A 14,281-nucleotide genomic window follows, 5' to 3' on the forward strand; every position below is an offset into this window, starting at 1 on the left:
CACACCCCTAGATTCATCCTCCCCAACGAGAGAGAGAGAGAGAGAGAGAGAGAGAGAGAGAGAGAGAGAGAGAGAGAGAGAGAGAGAGAGAGAGAGAGAGAGAGAGAGTTGATAATTAAGGAAGATAATCAACTTAATGAGACTCCATAAAAGAGAAAGCCCGAGAAAAAAAAAAGTATGACTCTCTCTCTCTCTCTCTCTCTGAAAATATATCAAAGAGTAATCGTTGTAAAAAAAAAAAAGATAAAACAAATAAATTAAATAAGTAAATACGAGTAAATAAACAACATCAACAACAACAACAACAACAACAAACCCCTTATAGTCAAGAAGATAATTAATCGGTTTGGAATATAAATAAACTTGTACTGGTTCTCTTATATTCAATTATCATTCATTTACTAACTCCAATTATTACTCCTATTATTGTTATCTTATATTTTCTTATGTGTGTATATCTACTACTACTATTACTACCACTACTACTACTACTACCACTACTACTACTACTACTACTACTACTACTACTACTACTACCACCACTACTACTACTACTACTACAACTTCAGTATGGAAAGTTTAATCCCATTTTTGTACCTGACCCAATTTTTGTTACACGAATATTCATCATTCTGTTGGGTAGGTCACCTCTCTCTCTCTCTCTCTCTCTCTCTCTCTCTCTCACTTTTTCTTATTTCCTAACTCTTTTATGCTATCCTCCTTTTATTCTTTGTATGTGATTTTTTATTTTTTTTATTTCGCCTCTATCTTTTTATCCATTTACCTGTATTTTTTGTTCCTTTCATTCATTCTTTCTTTCATTCTCTAGGTTTTTGTTTTGGTTCGTTTGTCTTTTTATCCCCCTTTCTTCATATCTATATTTCTTTCCTTTCATTATTTCTTTCATTCCCCATGTTTCCCCAGTACCCATTTATCGACTTCTTTTCTTTCATCTTCTTATTCTTTTACTCTTCTATGCTATATTTCTCTCATTCTTTGTATATGCTTCGTTTTTTTATTTTGTTTCTATCTTTCTCCATTTTCTTTCTGTATTCCTTCCCACTCATTCATTCTTTCATTTCCCAAGTTTCCCCAGTACCCAATTATCGAGTTCTTATTTCTTTCACCTTCTTACTCTCTTACTTCTTATTTTTCTTATTATTTGTATATGCTTCGCTTTTTTGCTTTGTTTCTACCTTTCTCCAATTTCTTTCTGTATTCCTTCCCATTCACTCATTCTTTTATTCCCCAGGTTTCCCCAGTACCCACTTATCAACCATTTCTTTTCTTCTTCTTTCACTCTATTTCATTTTTATTCTTTGTATATGCTTCGTTTTTTTATTATTTTGTTTCTACCTTTCCCTATTTTCTTTCAGTATTCCTTCCCATTCACTCACTTTCACTCCCCAAGTTTCCCCAGGTACCCCTTTATCAACCAGTTCTTTTCTTCTTTCACTCTATTTCACTCTCATTCTTTGTATATGCTTCGTTTTTTTTTATTTCGTTTCTACCTTTCTCCATTTTCTTTCTGTATTCCTTCCCATTCACTCACTTTCACTCCCCAAGTTTCCCCAGATACCCCAGTTCTTTTCTTTCACGCGGTATGCTATATTTCTCTTACTCTTTGTATATGCTTCGTTTTTTTATTATTTTGTTTCTACCTTTCTCTATTTTCTTTCTGTATTCCTTCCCTTTCATTCACTCTTTCATTCCCCAGGTTTCCCCAGCACCCATTTATCGCAGTAGTGTTGGTGAGTCAGTGAGAGTTAGCGAGTGAGGAGTGTTGTTTCCTGACTTGTATAGAGAGAATTGCGCTCAGGAGTTGTTTTGGTGATAGATTCTCGCTAGACTCGTGAGCAAGGAAGACGTATCTGTGCTTGTGTTTATGTTGTACCTTTAGTAAGTGGGGTAGTTTTAAGGAGAACTTGATGTAGAGTTATCTTTTAGTTCAGTCCGAGAGGAAGGATGAACAGATGGGTGGGCTGCACGCTGACTGCCCAGGCGCGGGATTCGAACCCACGCCTGAAGGTTCATGGTTAGGTTCACTTACCACTGCACCGCGGAGGAACTTTGTAGCCATAAGACGAAGATGAATGGAATGATTGAATGGGGTGATAAACGGAATGATAAAAATTGAGTAAATGGATAAATAAATAGGAATAGATAATGGACGAACAGACGAAGTAACAAGAGAAAGAAAGAAGTAAAAGAAAACTAGATAGAAATAAACAATAGACAAACAGACGTAGGAAAAAGAGCAAAATAATAAAAAAATAAGTAAATAGAAAAATAAATATAAATAAACAATAGGAAAAAGAGCAAAAAAAAAGTAAATAGAAAAATAAATATGAATAAATAATAGACAAACAGACGTAACAAAAAATATAAAGAAAGAAGAAAAATAGAAATAAATAAGACACGCAATATATATATAAATAAACAATGGACAAACGTAATAACAAGTAAATAGAAAAATAAATACAAATAAATAATAGACAAACAGACATAGCAAAAAAAATAAATAAATAAATAAATAAAATAAAAAAAAGACGCAAATACAAACTAAAATGAACAATAAATATAAATAAACAATAGACAGCCGTAATAACAAAGCAAAACAACTAAGTAAAAGGAAATACAGAAATAAACAATAGAAAAGCAGACACATATAGTACCAAAAGAACTTCGCTAACTCACCCAAGACACAGCAAGGGGCGCCAGTCACTCCCTCGCACACAGCACACACACACGCGTCCTCCCCTCAAGGCTGTCTGACCGTAACTGACTGTCTGACATGCTTTCTTTTCGCCTCGCGGTTCTCTTTTGCTCTCTTGCCTGAAAATAAAAAAAGATGACATTAATAAAGAGCTCTAAATAATAATGATATAACAAGCTATTAGTATCGGCAATAAAACCTTTGACTGTTCCCATTTACTTTAATAGATAATAGACAAGTTTGTTGGGGTAATTATATGGATAAGGAGAGGAAAAGGAGAGGGTGGTAATGATGCTTCCCTCTACAATGATGCTCACCTAGCTACAACTGCTCGTGGCCTCGGTGTTCATCTCCTTCACATGGGCCCTTGAGCCTGTGGTAGGTACGAACCCTTCACCCCGGGACACAAGGCTGGTGCGACATCCGGTTTGCCATAGTTTACCTTCCTCAGGTGTCCCCAGGTACACATTTATTGATCAGCCCGAAAGGAAAGATCATGAGCAGCTGGGTGGACTGTACGCAGACTGCCTGGGGTGGGATCTGAGCCCCCGCGGATTCCTATCTAGGCACGCTAATAAAACTTCCAAGACTTTCCTCTCTTCCGGCAGCCTTTCCTCACTCATAGTAAACTTAACCTTATTTCATCCTAATTATCAAGCAGTAAGGGGAGGCGGTGGTCAAGTGAATGAGATCTTCTGTCACACTTAATATAATTCGACTTAATTCGTTCAAGAGAAGCAGCGGGGGGCAGCAGGGGCCAAACAAGGCATATAGTATATACCACGGCAGGCACTATAAACAAAATTCGCCTGGGGCTGTCCAAGATATCCCCCAAAGCCGACCGGCGCTATAAGGAGCACCTAAAACAAAATAAAAAAATAAAAATAATAATAATAATAATAATAATAATAATAATAATAAAAATACTACTACTACTACTACTACTAATAATAATAATAATAATAATAATAATAAATAAGTAAATAAATAAAATTAAATAATCGTCCTCTTCACCATTAGGTACTATATTAATTTTCAATAGTCTACTGCAGAACAAAGGCCTTTTCTAACGTTCTTCACCTCTATCTAATGTAATATATCCATTCTGCACCGGCAAATGCTCTAGTTTCACTTCACCTATATACTGGTCCTCTCTCTCTCTCTCTCTAGTCTTGTTGTCAGTTACACTCACCTCGTGCTGTTCTTGAGGCCAAATAACCCAGTAATTCGCCTCAACACACCAATCTCACCCTTCAACAGCCGTTCTCGAGGGGGTAATTTACTAGCGTTATGAATTTCCCCCATGCACTTCCTGACGCCTGTTTTCCTGCTCCTCTCCCAGTCTCAGAGGTCACCTTGAGGCTATAATATATGGGCTAGTTTACTATTTGAAGGGGTTAGGTTACCATTTAATTGGGGTTACTATATATTTGAAGAGGGTTTGCATGCAGGGTACCATTTAAATTAGTGCATCACGAGGCACTCTGGAATCTCCTGGCACTTCCTCCTATCACATCAGCTACATTTCCAAAGCCCGAAAAGGAGATTAATTGGGTTTTAATGAGCGTCCTTTTAGGTTCATGGTGCAGAAGAAGGGTCAGACTACCACCAGGGTCATAAAACTACCCCTGGAAATCCCCAAAACACCTACGAAAGCCTTGTCAGATATAGAGTCATAAAATTACCCCTGGAAATGCCCAAAACACCTACAAAAGCCTTGTCAGATATAGAGTCATAAAACTACCCCTGGAAATCCCCAAAACAACTACGAATGCCTTGTCAGATATAGTCATAAAATTACCCCTGGAAATGCCCAAAACACCTACGAAAGCCTTGTCAGATATAGAGTCATAAAATTACCCCTGGAAATGCCCAAAACACCTACGAAAGCCTTGTCAGATATAGAGTCATAAAATTACCCCTGGAAATGCCCAAAACACCTACGAAAGCCTTGTCAGATATAGAGTCATAAAACTACCCCTGGAAATGCCCAAAACACCTACGAAAGCCTTGTCAGATATATAGTCATAAAACTACCCCTGGAAATGCCCAAAACGCCTACAAAAGCCTTGTCGGATATAGAGTCATAAAACTACCCCTGGAAATGCCCAAAACACCTACAAAAGCCTTGCCAGATATAAAGTCATAAAACTACCCCTGGAAATGCCCAAAACGCCTACAAAAGCCTTTTCAGATATAGAGTCATAAAACTACCCCTGGAAATGCCCAAAACGCCTACAAAAGCCTTGTCAGATATAGTCATAAAATTACCCCTGGAAATGCCCAAAACGCCTACAAAAGCCTTGTCAGATATAGTCATAAAACTACCCCTGGAAATGCCCAAAACGCCTACGAAAGCCTTGTCAGATATAGAGTCATAAAACTACCCCTGGAAATGCCCAAAACGCCTACAAAAGCCTTGTCAGATATAGAGTCATAAAACTACCCCTGGAAATGCCCAAAATGCCTACGAAAGCCTTGTCAGATTATGTGCTTCGGCCCCTAAATGTAGAAAATGAGCCTCAAATCTTCCCCCTTTTCTATCAATGCTGGAAGTGTAGTAAGTATAGTCTACCCCAGACTGTGCATGACGCCCAACTTCACCCTGAACAATGCATTAAATAGTAGTGTCATTGTGGAAGGCTTAACCCAAGTAGCCACATCAATATAGCCGAAAATATAATGATGAAAGCCGTCGAATACCATGAAAACAATTAAGTGGAAATGACCAAAACGCCTACGAAAGCCTTGTCAGATGTGCTTGGGCCCCTAAATGTAGAAAATGAGCCTCAATTAAATCACCCCCTTTTCTATCAATGCTGGAAATGTATTAATACCCCCAGACTGCCTACATGACGCCCATCTTCACCCAGAACAAAGGATTAAATAGCAGTGTCATTGTAGAAGGCTTAACCCAAGTAGCCACATCAAAATAGCCGAATATAATTATGAAAACAGTATAATACCATGAAAACAAGTGGAAATGCCCAAAACGCCTACGAAAGCCTTGTCAGATGTGCTTGGGGCCCTAAATGTAGAAAATGAGCCTCAATTAAATCACTCCCTTTTCAATCAATGCTGGAAATGTATTAATACCCCCAGACTGTACATGACACCCATCTTCACCCAGAACAAAGGATTAAATAGCAGTGTCATTGTAGAAGGCTTAACCCAAGTAGTCACATCAAAATAGCCGAAAATATGATGATGAAAACCGTCGAATACTATGAAAACAATTAAGTGGAAATGCCCAAAACGCCTACGAAAGCCTTGTCAGGTGTGCTTGGGCCCCTAAATGTAGAAAATGAGCCTCAATTAAATCACCCCCTTTTCAATCAATGCTGGAAATGTATTAATACCCCCAGACTGCCTACATGACGCCCATCTTCACCCAGAACAAAGGATTAAATAGCAGTCATTGTAGAAGGCTTAACCCAAGTAGCCACATCAAAATAGCCGAAAATATAATACTATGAAAACAATTAAGTGGAAATGCCCAAAACGCCTACGAAAGCCTTGTCAGATATGTGCCTGGGCGCCTAAATGTAGAAAATGAGCCTCAATTAAATCACCCCCTTTTCTATCAATGCTGGAAATGTATTAATACCCCCAGACTGCCTACATGACGCCCATCTTCACCCAGAACAAAGGATTAAATAGCAGTGTCATTGTAGAAGGCTTAACCCAAGTAGCCACATCAAAATAGCCGAATATAATTATGAAAACCGTCGAATACCATGAAAAGTGGGCCACCCTCCATCACCTCTGCATAAATCAAGGCATAATCACTCACCCTCAAGCTCCTGTCCTCTTCTGCTTCCACCTGCTGTCTCCTAAGAACGCTATAATGCACCTGCTCCTCGTCATGGGTCACCTGCAGGCTTATTTTCAGGATAAATCGTGGACCTGCCTGGCTGGGTGGTGTGGTTGCCATCTTCACGTGGGGGTCAGTCAGCTGTTACCCCCCCCCCCCACCTGTCTGTACCATGGGCTCACGTATTTCAGTTGCACGAGGTAAGATCTTTTCTCACCTTCTAATAAAGTTACGGCAAAATTTCAGTTTGAGTAAGCCCTCAAAGTCTCTGAAGCTTGCAAGATAAAACAGTAGTCTGCCCATAGGTGGCGAGGACATTGAGGTCTTGGAAATTTCACATAGGCCTATACCTTGGTAGCGTAGTTCAGAACGAAGGCGAGTCTCGTTTGGTCTCGCAATAAGTCTTACAGCGGTTATGGTCTCCTCAGCACGAATATATATGGCGTTGTCGATACCTGTGACACATGTATTAATAGTTGTATAATCTCACTCTGTCCTGTCTGGGGGTAGGGATGGCATGTTCCTCCCTTCTCCCTTGTTGTTTACCTGCAACAATAAACTATCAATCAATCAATCAATCAATTAAAGAACAAAGACCCGAATCCTCACGTCTACTTTTTATGGGTGCGAGACATAACACTGAATATTAGAGGCAGATTGATGCCTTTTGGAAGAATAGAAGGAAAAAGTGACGGAAATGGACACGCCTGATAAACCAAGTAAAAACAAAAATAAATAAATAAATAATAATAATAAACAAATGACGATACCTTGTTTTTTCTGATACCGCTGGGATGACTGTATCAAACCAGCGATTACTCCCGTGAGACTGGTTCGACTATGCTGACCTTTCTTTCTGAATATTCCGTTAAGGTAAAATGGTTTAATAATGGGTTTATAAATAAGAAATAGCCTCAAACTACCCTCGCTAACCCTAATATTCCCCTTAACACAATAATAACTATCATAAACCAGCCTAAGGCTGTGCTGCCGTCTTGATCTATTTTTTTTTTTAGGACTAGTATTTATATCTTCTCTGTCATTCCCCCATCCTGGTGCATTGGCTATGTTCTCGTCCCCACATCCCCACTCTTATTGTCCAGGGGAGGTTAGGCCCCACCCCCTCCCTCAACCTTCTGCCATTTGTTCTTTTTTTTTTTAATTTCATGGTACTACCACATTAACAATTAATGTAATCTCACTCTCTCTCCTGCACTGCCTAGGGATGGCATATTCCCTCTCTCCTTGTTGTTTACCTGCAACAATAAACTATCAATCAATCAATCAAACATCCATACCAGAAATAAATAATAAATGACTTCCTGAATATGCTATTAAGGTAAAATGATTTAATAATAAGTTTAAATAGAAATTCCATCAAACCACCCTCGCTTAGAAACAGCATACCACTTTATATTTTTTTCGTGATTATAAATACCATATACCAAACAGAAATATCAGAAAGCAATAACAAATAACTTTCTGAATACGTAAAACTCAATATATAGCCCCAAAATAATAAAAAAATATCGAGTTCCATGTCCAACCATAATAAAAGGGGACGCCCACAGAGTTCGTGCCTTGACCGGCGGAACCCCCGGGCTTTGTGGGGTAGGGTTGGCGAAGCGACGCGCGCCCTGGTGCATGCACCCAGTGATTGATTGATTTTAATAAATATTTGAGTGGAGTCAGGTTACTATTTATGGGGGCTAACTATTTGAGTAGGCCAAGCTACCGTCTATATATATATATATATATATATATATATATATATATATATATATATATATATATATATATATATATATATATATATATATATATATGTATATACTTTTTTTCAGTCTTTCCAAACAATCTCCCGAAGTGTTTCAGTTTTTTCCCCAGTTCATTTATCTACATAGTATATTTTTTATTTTGCATTTTAGTTCATTATTATAAAGCCTTCAATAGTCAAAGTGAAAAATGACAATAATTTTCACTGCTTTTTTTTTTTTTTTTTTTTTGGTGTGACTTTGGTGACAATAAATGATGAGGAATAGGAAAGATTTTACTATGATACAAGTAATAAATCTAGATATATCAACATACCAATTACCATTATCATCATCATCAGCTTCATACAGACTCAATCGGGAGGAAGAGGAAGAGAGTCCCCGGGGAAGAAAGGGAAGGAAGAATAGAAGGAAAAAGTGACGGAAATGGACACGCCTGATAAACCAAGTAAAAACAAAAACAATAAATAAATAAATAATAATAATAAGCAAATGACGATACCTTGTTTTTTCTGATAATGGAAAACTTGTCAAATCTGTGTATATATAAGTGTGTGCGTGTATATGTGCGTTTTGTCACACCAACACAACCCGGCGCATAGGTATAGACGTAAAAAAAATATAAAATAAATAAATAAATAAATAAATAAATAAATAAATAAATAAATAAATAAATACAACCAGACACCTATTTTGCTTCATTTACTAACAAGCCCATCAATAACACCTTCAACTACTCACAAACTTAGCCACGGACACAGCCTTCCATGTCATTACCTCTAATTATTACTACTATTATCATTATTAAGGACTGTACAGGTAATAAGACTACTGATTATATGCCTACAGCTCATCTAATGCCTATCAAACTGTGTCCAATGGGTTGAGTTTTATATATCACAAAATTGGGCTGTTATGATTTTTTTGCATAATGTGGTATGAATGTTTGACTTGATTATTGTCATCTTCAGTGTAGTAAAAAGGATGATGGTGTTTTCTTCCATCTTAAGTATGTTTTTTCTTTCAAGGTGGGTTATTTTCTATTTTTTTGTTCTATTTGTAGCACTCTAAACATGGGCTATTTTATTATTGTTTTTGTGTGACACTTGTTGACATGGGTAACTATTTCTTTTTTTAACCCCTTGGCTGCGGACTTCCTACAAGAAGACATCACCAAGCTACAGAAATGGAACAAAAAGTGGCTGCTACAATTCAATGAAAAAAAATGTAAAGGGAGGGGAGATCCAGCACACCAATACCACATGGGAAACACTCCACTATCCACCACAGAGGCAGAGAAAGACCTGGGAGTGTATGTTACCAGGCTACCAGTGAAGGGATATCCAGCACACCAATACCACATGGGAAACACTCCACTATCCACCACAGAGGCAGAGAAAGACCTGGGAGTGTATGTTACCAGGCTACCAGTGAAGGGATACCCAGCACATCAATACCACATGGGAAACACTCCACTATCCACCACAGAGGCAGAGAAAGACCTGGGAGTGTATGTTACCAGGCTACCAGTGAAGGGATATCCAGCACACCAATACCACATGGGAAACACTCCACTATCCACCACAGAGGCAGAGAAAGACCTGGGAGTGTATGTTACCAGGTTACCAGTGAAGGCGAAATCCGTGCCAATCACAGCGGACGGGTTAATGTTTTCCTATCTTAACGTGGTGTGGTACTTTGAATGTGGGTTAATATTTTTTAGTATAGCAATTGATATGGCTTATTACTCTATATGTTAGTTATTATTCTATAGTGTGGCAGTGTCGGCATGTGTTACTTTTCACGTTATGGCATTTTAAGGACTTTGGTTAATATTTTTATGATTCCTATAAGACAGCCACAGATACGCACACATCATGTATACTTTAAATATGTATAAAAAATAAGTAAATAATTAACTCTAAACCACACATACACTTGAAGGTTTCTGTTGTTCTTTAATTAAACTGTTTGCAAGTTCTATTTCAGTAATGGTAACAGTTGTTGGTGGTGGTGTTGGTAATAGTGGTGGTGGTGGTGGTGGTAGTGGTTTTGTTATAAGCTTTGCAATACTAGTAAGCATGAATTTAACACACAGCAGCTTATATATAAAAACAACAACAATAAAATAACAAACAAACAAACAAATAAATAACCCCCCCCAAAAAAAAACATGGACACAATTCCTCAAAAAATAAAAACTTCCATTCTGTGTTTTGTTTTAATTCACAAATGAAAGAAGAAAAAGAAAAAAAAATTGATCACAGGCAGAACTTTGACAAAAAACGTAATCTTATAAAAAACATGTATATATTTTTTGCTACTTGGTTGTCTAAAAAAAAAAAAGAGAAAGTTACTTGCTGTCACTGTAATTCGAGAGAGAAAGAACGAGAGATTGAGGGAGAGAGAGAAGAGATAACAAAGAGAGAACGAGAGAGTGAGAGAGAAGAGATAGAGAGAGAGAACGAGTGAGGGAGAAAGAAGAGATGACAGAATAGAGAAATAGAATAATAGATCTTGTTATGCTGTCAATCTGAACGAATTTGCAAAGTTATCCACATCTTGCATCCTTAGAATCCACACATTTACCATCTACTCTCCTTCACCTTCTATCTATTTATCTATCTACCTCAACTTTCTTTATTTTCAACTCATCACAGGTGTTACTAAAGACTTGCGTTCCCATTATAGAGGAAAGCTGTAGTATATGTTGTCTGGACTGGTCACATCACAAGCGCCTTGGCAAATACTTCTTTAATAGTCTCTCTCATAAGCTGCCACCTCGGAACACAGTGGATAGCAATGGCATCGGATCACATTGTAGAAGGTATATGTGATTGAATTCCATCATGTTGTCTATGCACCAAAAAAAGTATAAATGAATGGATTGACAAAAAAGATAGGTTGGTGGAGTTGCTGTTTTTTCTGCAAGAGCTCAATCTGATGAACACAAAACAGGGGCAAGGAAAAGGCTGTAGGGTGGTTTTCTCCTGCGACACGAAGCCGTTTTTCATGAACTGCTGAAACTTGACGAAAACGGAAGATGCCGAGACAAGCAGAAGAAGCTCCGTTAAGTTCCCGTCTTCATCACTTAAAAACACAGGACGATGACGACATCCTAAAAAAAAAAAAGACCAAAGCAAGTGGCAACGATAATAATAATAATAACAGTAATAATAAATTTGGGACATTTTCTTCGAGTGTAGAGAGTGTAGAGAAAAAAACAAAACGGGTTGAGGAGGAGGAAGGTGTGTGTGTACAAATTTTGCGTTTTAAGGCAGTCACCTACGGAACACAGTCAAGGACATCCACGCAGAGCAATCTTAAACAAGCCACCGCGGTTACTACGCTCCCTGCTCACTGACTGTCTCACTGGCTGGCTGGCTGGCATGGTGCGGCGCCGGCAGTGGCTGGGTGGTGGTCACACTTATTAGAAAACTATCCAAGAACCGTCCTCTCAGTTCTGTGGTTCTGGGGAGGAGAGGGAAGAGGGAGCGGGAGGAAGAGGAGGAGGAGGCGAGGGGAAGGGAGCGCGTGCGGTGTCCCTTCATACAGACAAACGGCCCCATTTTTCAGGGACGTGTGTTTTTCCTCCCCGTTTGTTTGTTTGCACGCCAATCACCGCCACTGCCGACGCGTTTAGTCGACGAAGACGCACGCGAGTTCCCCCGATCACCGTCCACCCCCTCAGTCTGGGCGTCGCGAACACAGTGCTCACGAGAGAGGAACATTCAACTGAGGTCCATCATTGCGTCATGGGCCGGGCAAGCGTCGCGCTGGATCGACTCAAAGAGGGACTGGAGCTCCGGGGTGGACTTGATGTGAGCAACGAATTCCGAGAGCTGAGGGTTCTTGTCGGCGTCAGGGATGGTGAGCAGGGCAGCGACGGCCCTCATGGCGGAGCGCTTGAGTTCGTCCTGCTTCTCGTACTCCTGCTTCACCGAGTTGGCCTTGACCTTGGTGGTGACGGTTGTGCGGAGTGGCTCCACCAGTCGCTCCAGCCTGCAAGAGATGTGGATGGGGGTGATGGGTGTGTCTAGCTAGCTTAGAACTTAGGGTCATATTATGGGGGCGATGGGTGTCTCTCTAGCTAGCTCAGAACTTAGGGTCATATTATGGGGGTGATGGGTGTCTCTAGCTAGCTTAGAACTTAGGGTCATATTATGGGGGTGATGGGTGTCTCTCTAGGTAACTTAGAACTTAGGGTCGTATTATGGGGGTGATGGGTGTCTCTCTAGCTAGCTCAGAACTTAGGGTCATATTAAAAGACATTTCATTGCCCAAGATCACATATTTGACAAGGCATTCGTAGGAGTCGTGGGCATATCCAGGAGTAGTTTTATGACCCTGGTGGTAGTGTGGCCCTTCTGTACCACGAACGTGAAGAAACACTCATTAGAACCTGACTGACCCCCCTCTTTGACCTTTAGAAACAGCTGATGTGAGAACCGAAAATGTCTTATAATACTGACCTTATTCTAAAACACTTCCGGGCTTATACACCTTACACACACACACACACACACACACACACATATATAAATCTTAACTATGATGAATGCTGTATAATTTTAGGTGGGGGTGATACGCATGTGTGAGATAATATTCCTTGTTTTTTTTTTTGTTGTTTTTTTACAGCAAAGGAGACAGCTCAAAGGCACAAAAAAATAAAAAAATAATAATAATAAAAAAAAGCCTGTTACTTGCTGCTCCTAAGATACTACTTACTCCGTCACCTAACAGCCTACCACCTAAGACAACCAACATCATCACCACTATCATTCAGTCAACTAACAGCCTTCAGCATAACACTATCATCAGCATCATCATCTCTATCATTAGCTCATAAACAGAAAAATGAATCACCTTTACTCTCATTATATTACTCATCCCGTCACCTTCCCGCTAACACCATAAGACCATCGCCACACTCAGCATTCCCCTTACCTCTGCAGCACAGCCTGGGGACAGAGGTGAGCAAGGCGCGTCAGCATGAGGTACGTGAGCATTTTGATGTCGTAGTGGTCCCTGAGGCCGCCCTCCACGTGCTCCAAGAAGACGTAGATATCAACGCGGTCCAGGCAGGTCTCCAGGAGGGTGTACATGCACTCAAACGCGGCCTTGCGGATGTCCAGCCCGTCGTCCACTGTGTGTTTGAAGGGGCCCATCTCCACCTCTCGGATCAGCTCTTTCTGTGGGGGATAAAATGCATGTAAGAGGATGTGTGGAGAGAGAGGGAGACTGAGGAAGAAGTGAATGGGCTGTATAGAGGAAGAAAGGAAAAGAAGGGGATATGGAAAGACCTGGATGGAAAGAACGGAAGTAGAGTAGAAAGAGAGGAAGACCAAGGAAGAGTTAGGTGGATTATGTAAAGAAGTGAATTAAGGAGAACGAAAGAACAGGGTGGAAGGAAAAGAGAAACTGAGGAAGAGGTGTAAAGGAAGACAAGTAATGAGAATGGAGGTACAGCATAGAAAGTGAGGAAGACCAGGGAAAAGGTAGAAGGATGATGTGAAGGATGAAAAAGAGAAAACATCAATAAAAAATAAAATAAATAGACCACAGTGAAGGAAGCTATTAAACAACAAACCTCATTTAATTTGGGATAATAATGCTATGAAGAAGAAGAGGCAGAAGATAACAAAGAATAGGATGAGGAAGATGCAGCAGTAGAAGAGAAGGAGAAAGGCAGCGTAGAAGAAGAAAAAGAATAATTAAAAGAAGATGAATAACAAAAAGTAGAGAACAAGAAGGAGAAATAAGGCGTAGAAGAAGAAAAAGAATAATTAAAAGAAGATGAAGAACAAAAAGTAGAGAACAAGAAGGAGAAATAAGGCGTAGAAGAAGAAAAAGAAGAATTAAAAGAAGATGAAGAACAAAAAGTAGAGAACAAGAAGGAGAAATAAGGCATAGAAGAAGAAAAAGAATTAAAAGAAGATGAAGAACAAAAAGTAGAGAACAAGAAGGAGAAATAAG

General features: G+C 39.4%; 1 protein-coding gene and 1 long non-coding RNA gene across 2 annotated transcripts in view; both read right to left on the reverse strand.

Moving 5' to 3' along the window:
• Positions 1 to 6,714, reverse strand: part of LOC126982347 (uncharacterized) — a 13,420-nt gene extending 6,706 nt beyond the window's left edge. The window contains exons 1-2 of the long non-coding RNA XR_007735115.1: positions 6,510 to 6,714; positions 2,698 to 2,835 (exon numbers count right to left, since the gene is read on the reverse strand). This is a non-coding gene — a long non-coding RNA (uncharacterized LOC126982347). The remainder of the gene's footprint in view (positions 1 to 2,697; positions 2,836 to 6,509) is intronic.
• A 1,853-nt stretch (positions 6,715 to 8,567) lies between these two features.
• The window catches only part of LOC126982343 (cullin-associated NEDD8-dissociated protein 1-like), a 33,715-nt gene continuing 28,001 nt past the window's right edge, over positions 8,568 to 14,281 (reverse strand). The window contains exons 19-20 of the mRNA XM_050834363.1: positions 13,253 to 13,497; positions 8,568 to 12,307 (exon numbers count right to left, since the gene is read on the reverse strand). Coding sequence (XP_050690320.1) covers positions 12,037 to 12,307; positions 13,253 to 13,497 — 516 coding nt within the window. The 3' untranslated portion in view covers positions 8,568 to 12,036. The remainder of the gene's footprint in view (positions 12,308 to 13,252; positions 13,498 to 14,281) is intronic.

This window comes from Eriocheir sinensis, chromosome 50 (assembly GCF_024679095.1).
Source record: "Eriocheir sinensis breed Jianghai 21 chromosome 50, ASM2467909v1, whole genome shotgun sequence".
NCBI classification, from domain to species: Eukaryota; Metazoa; Arthropoda; class Malacostraca; order Decapoda; family Varunidae; genus Eriocheir; species Eriocheir sinensis.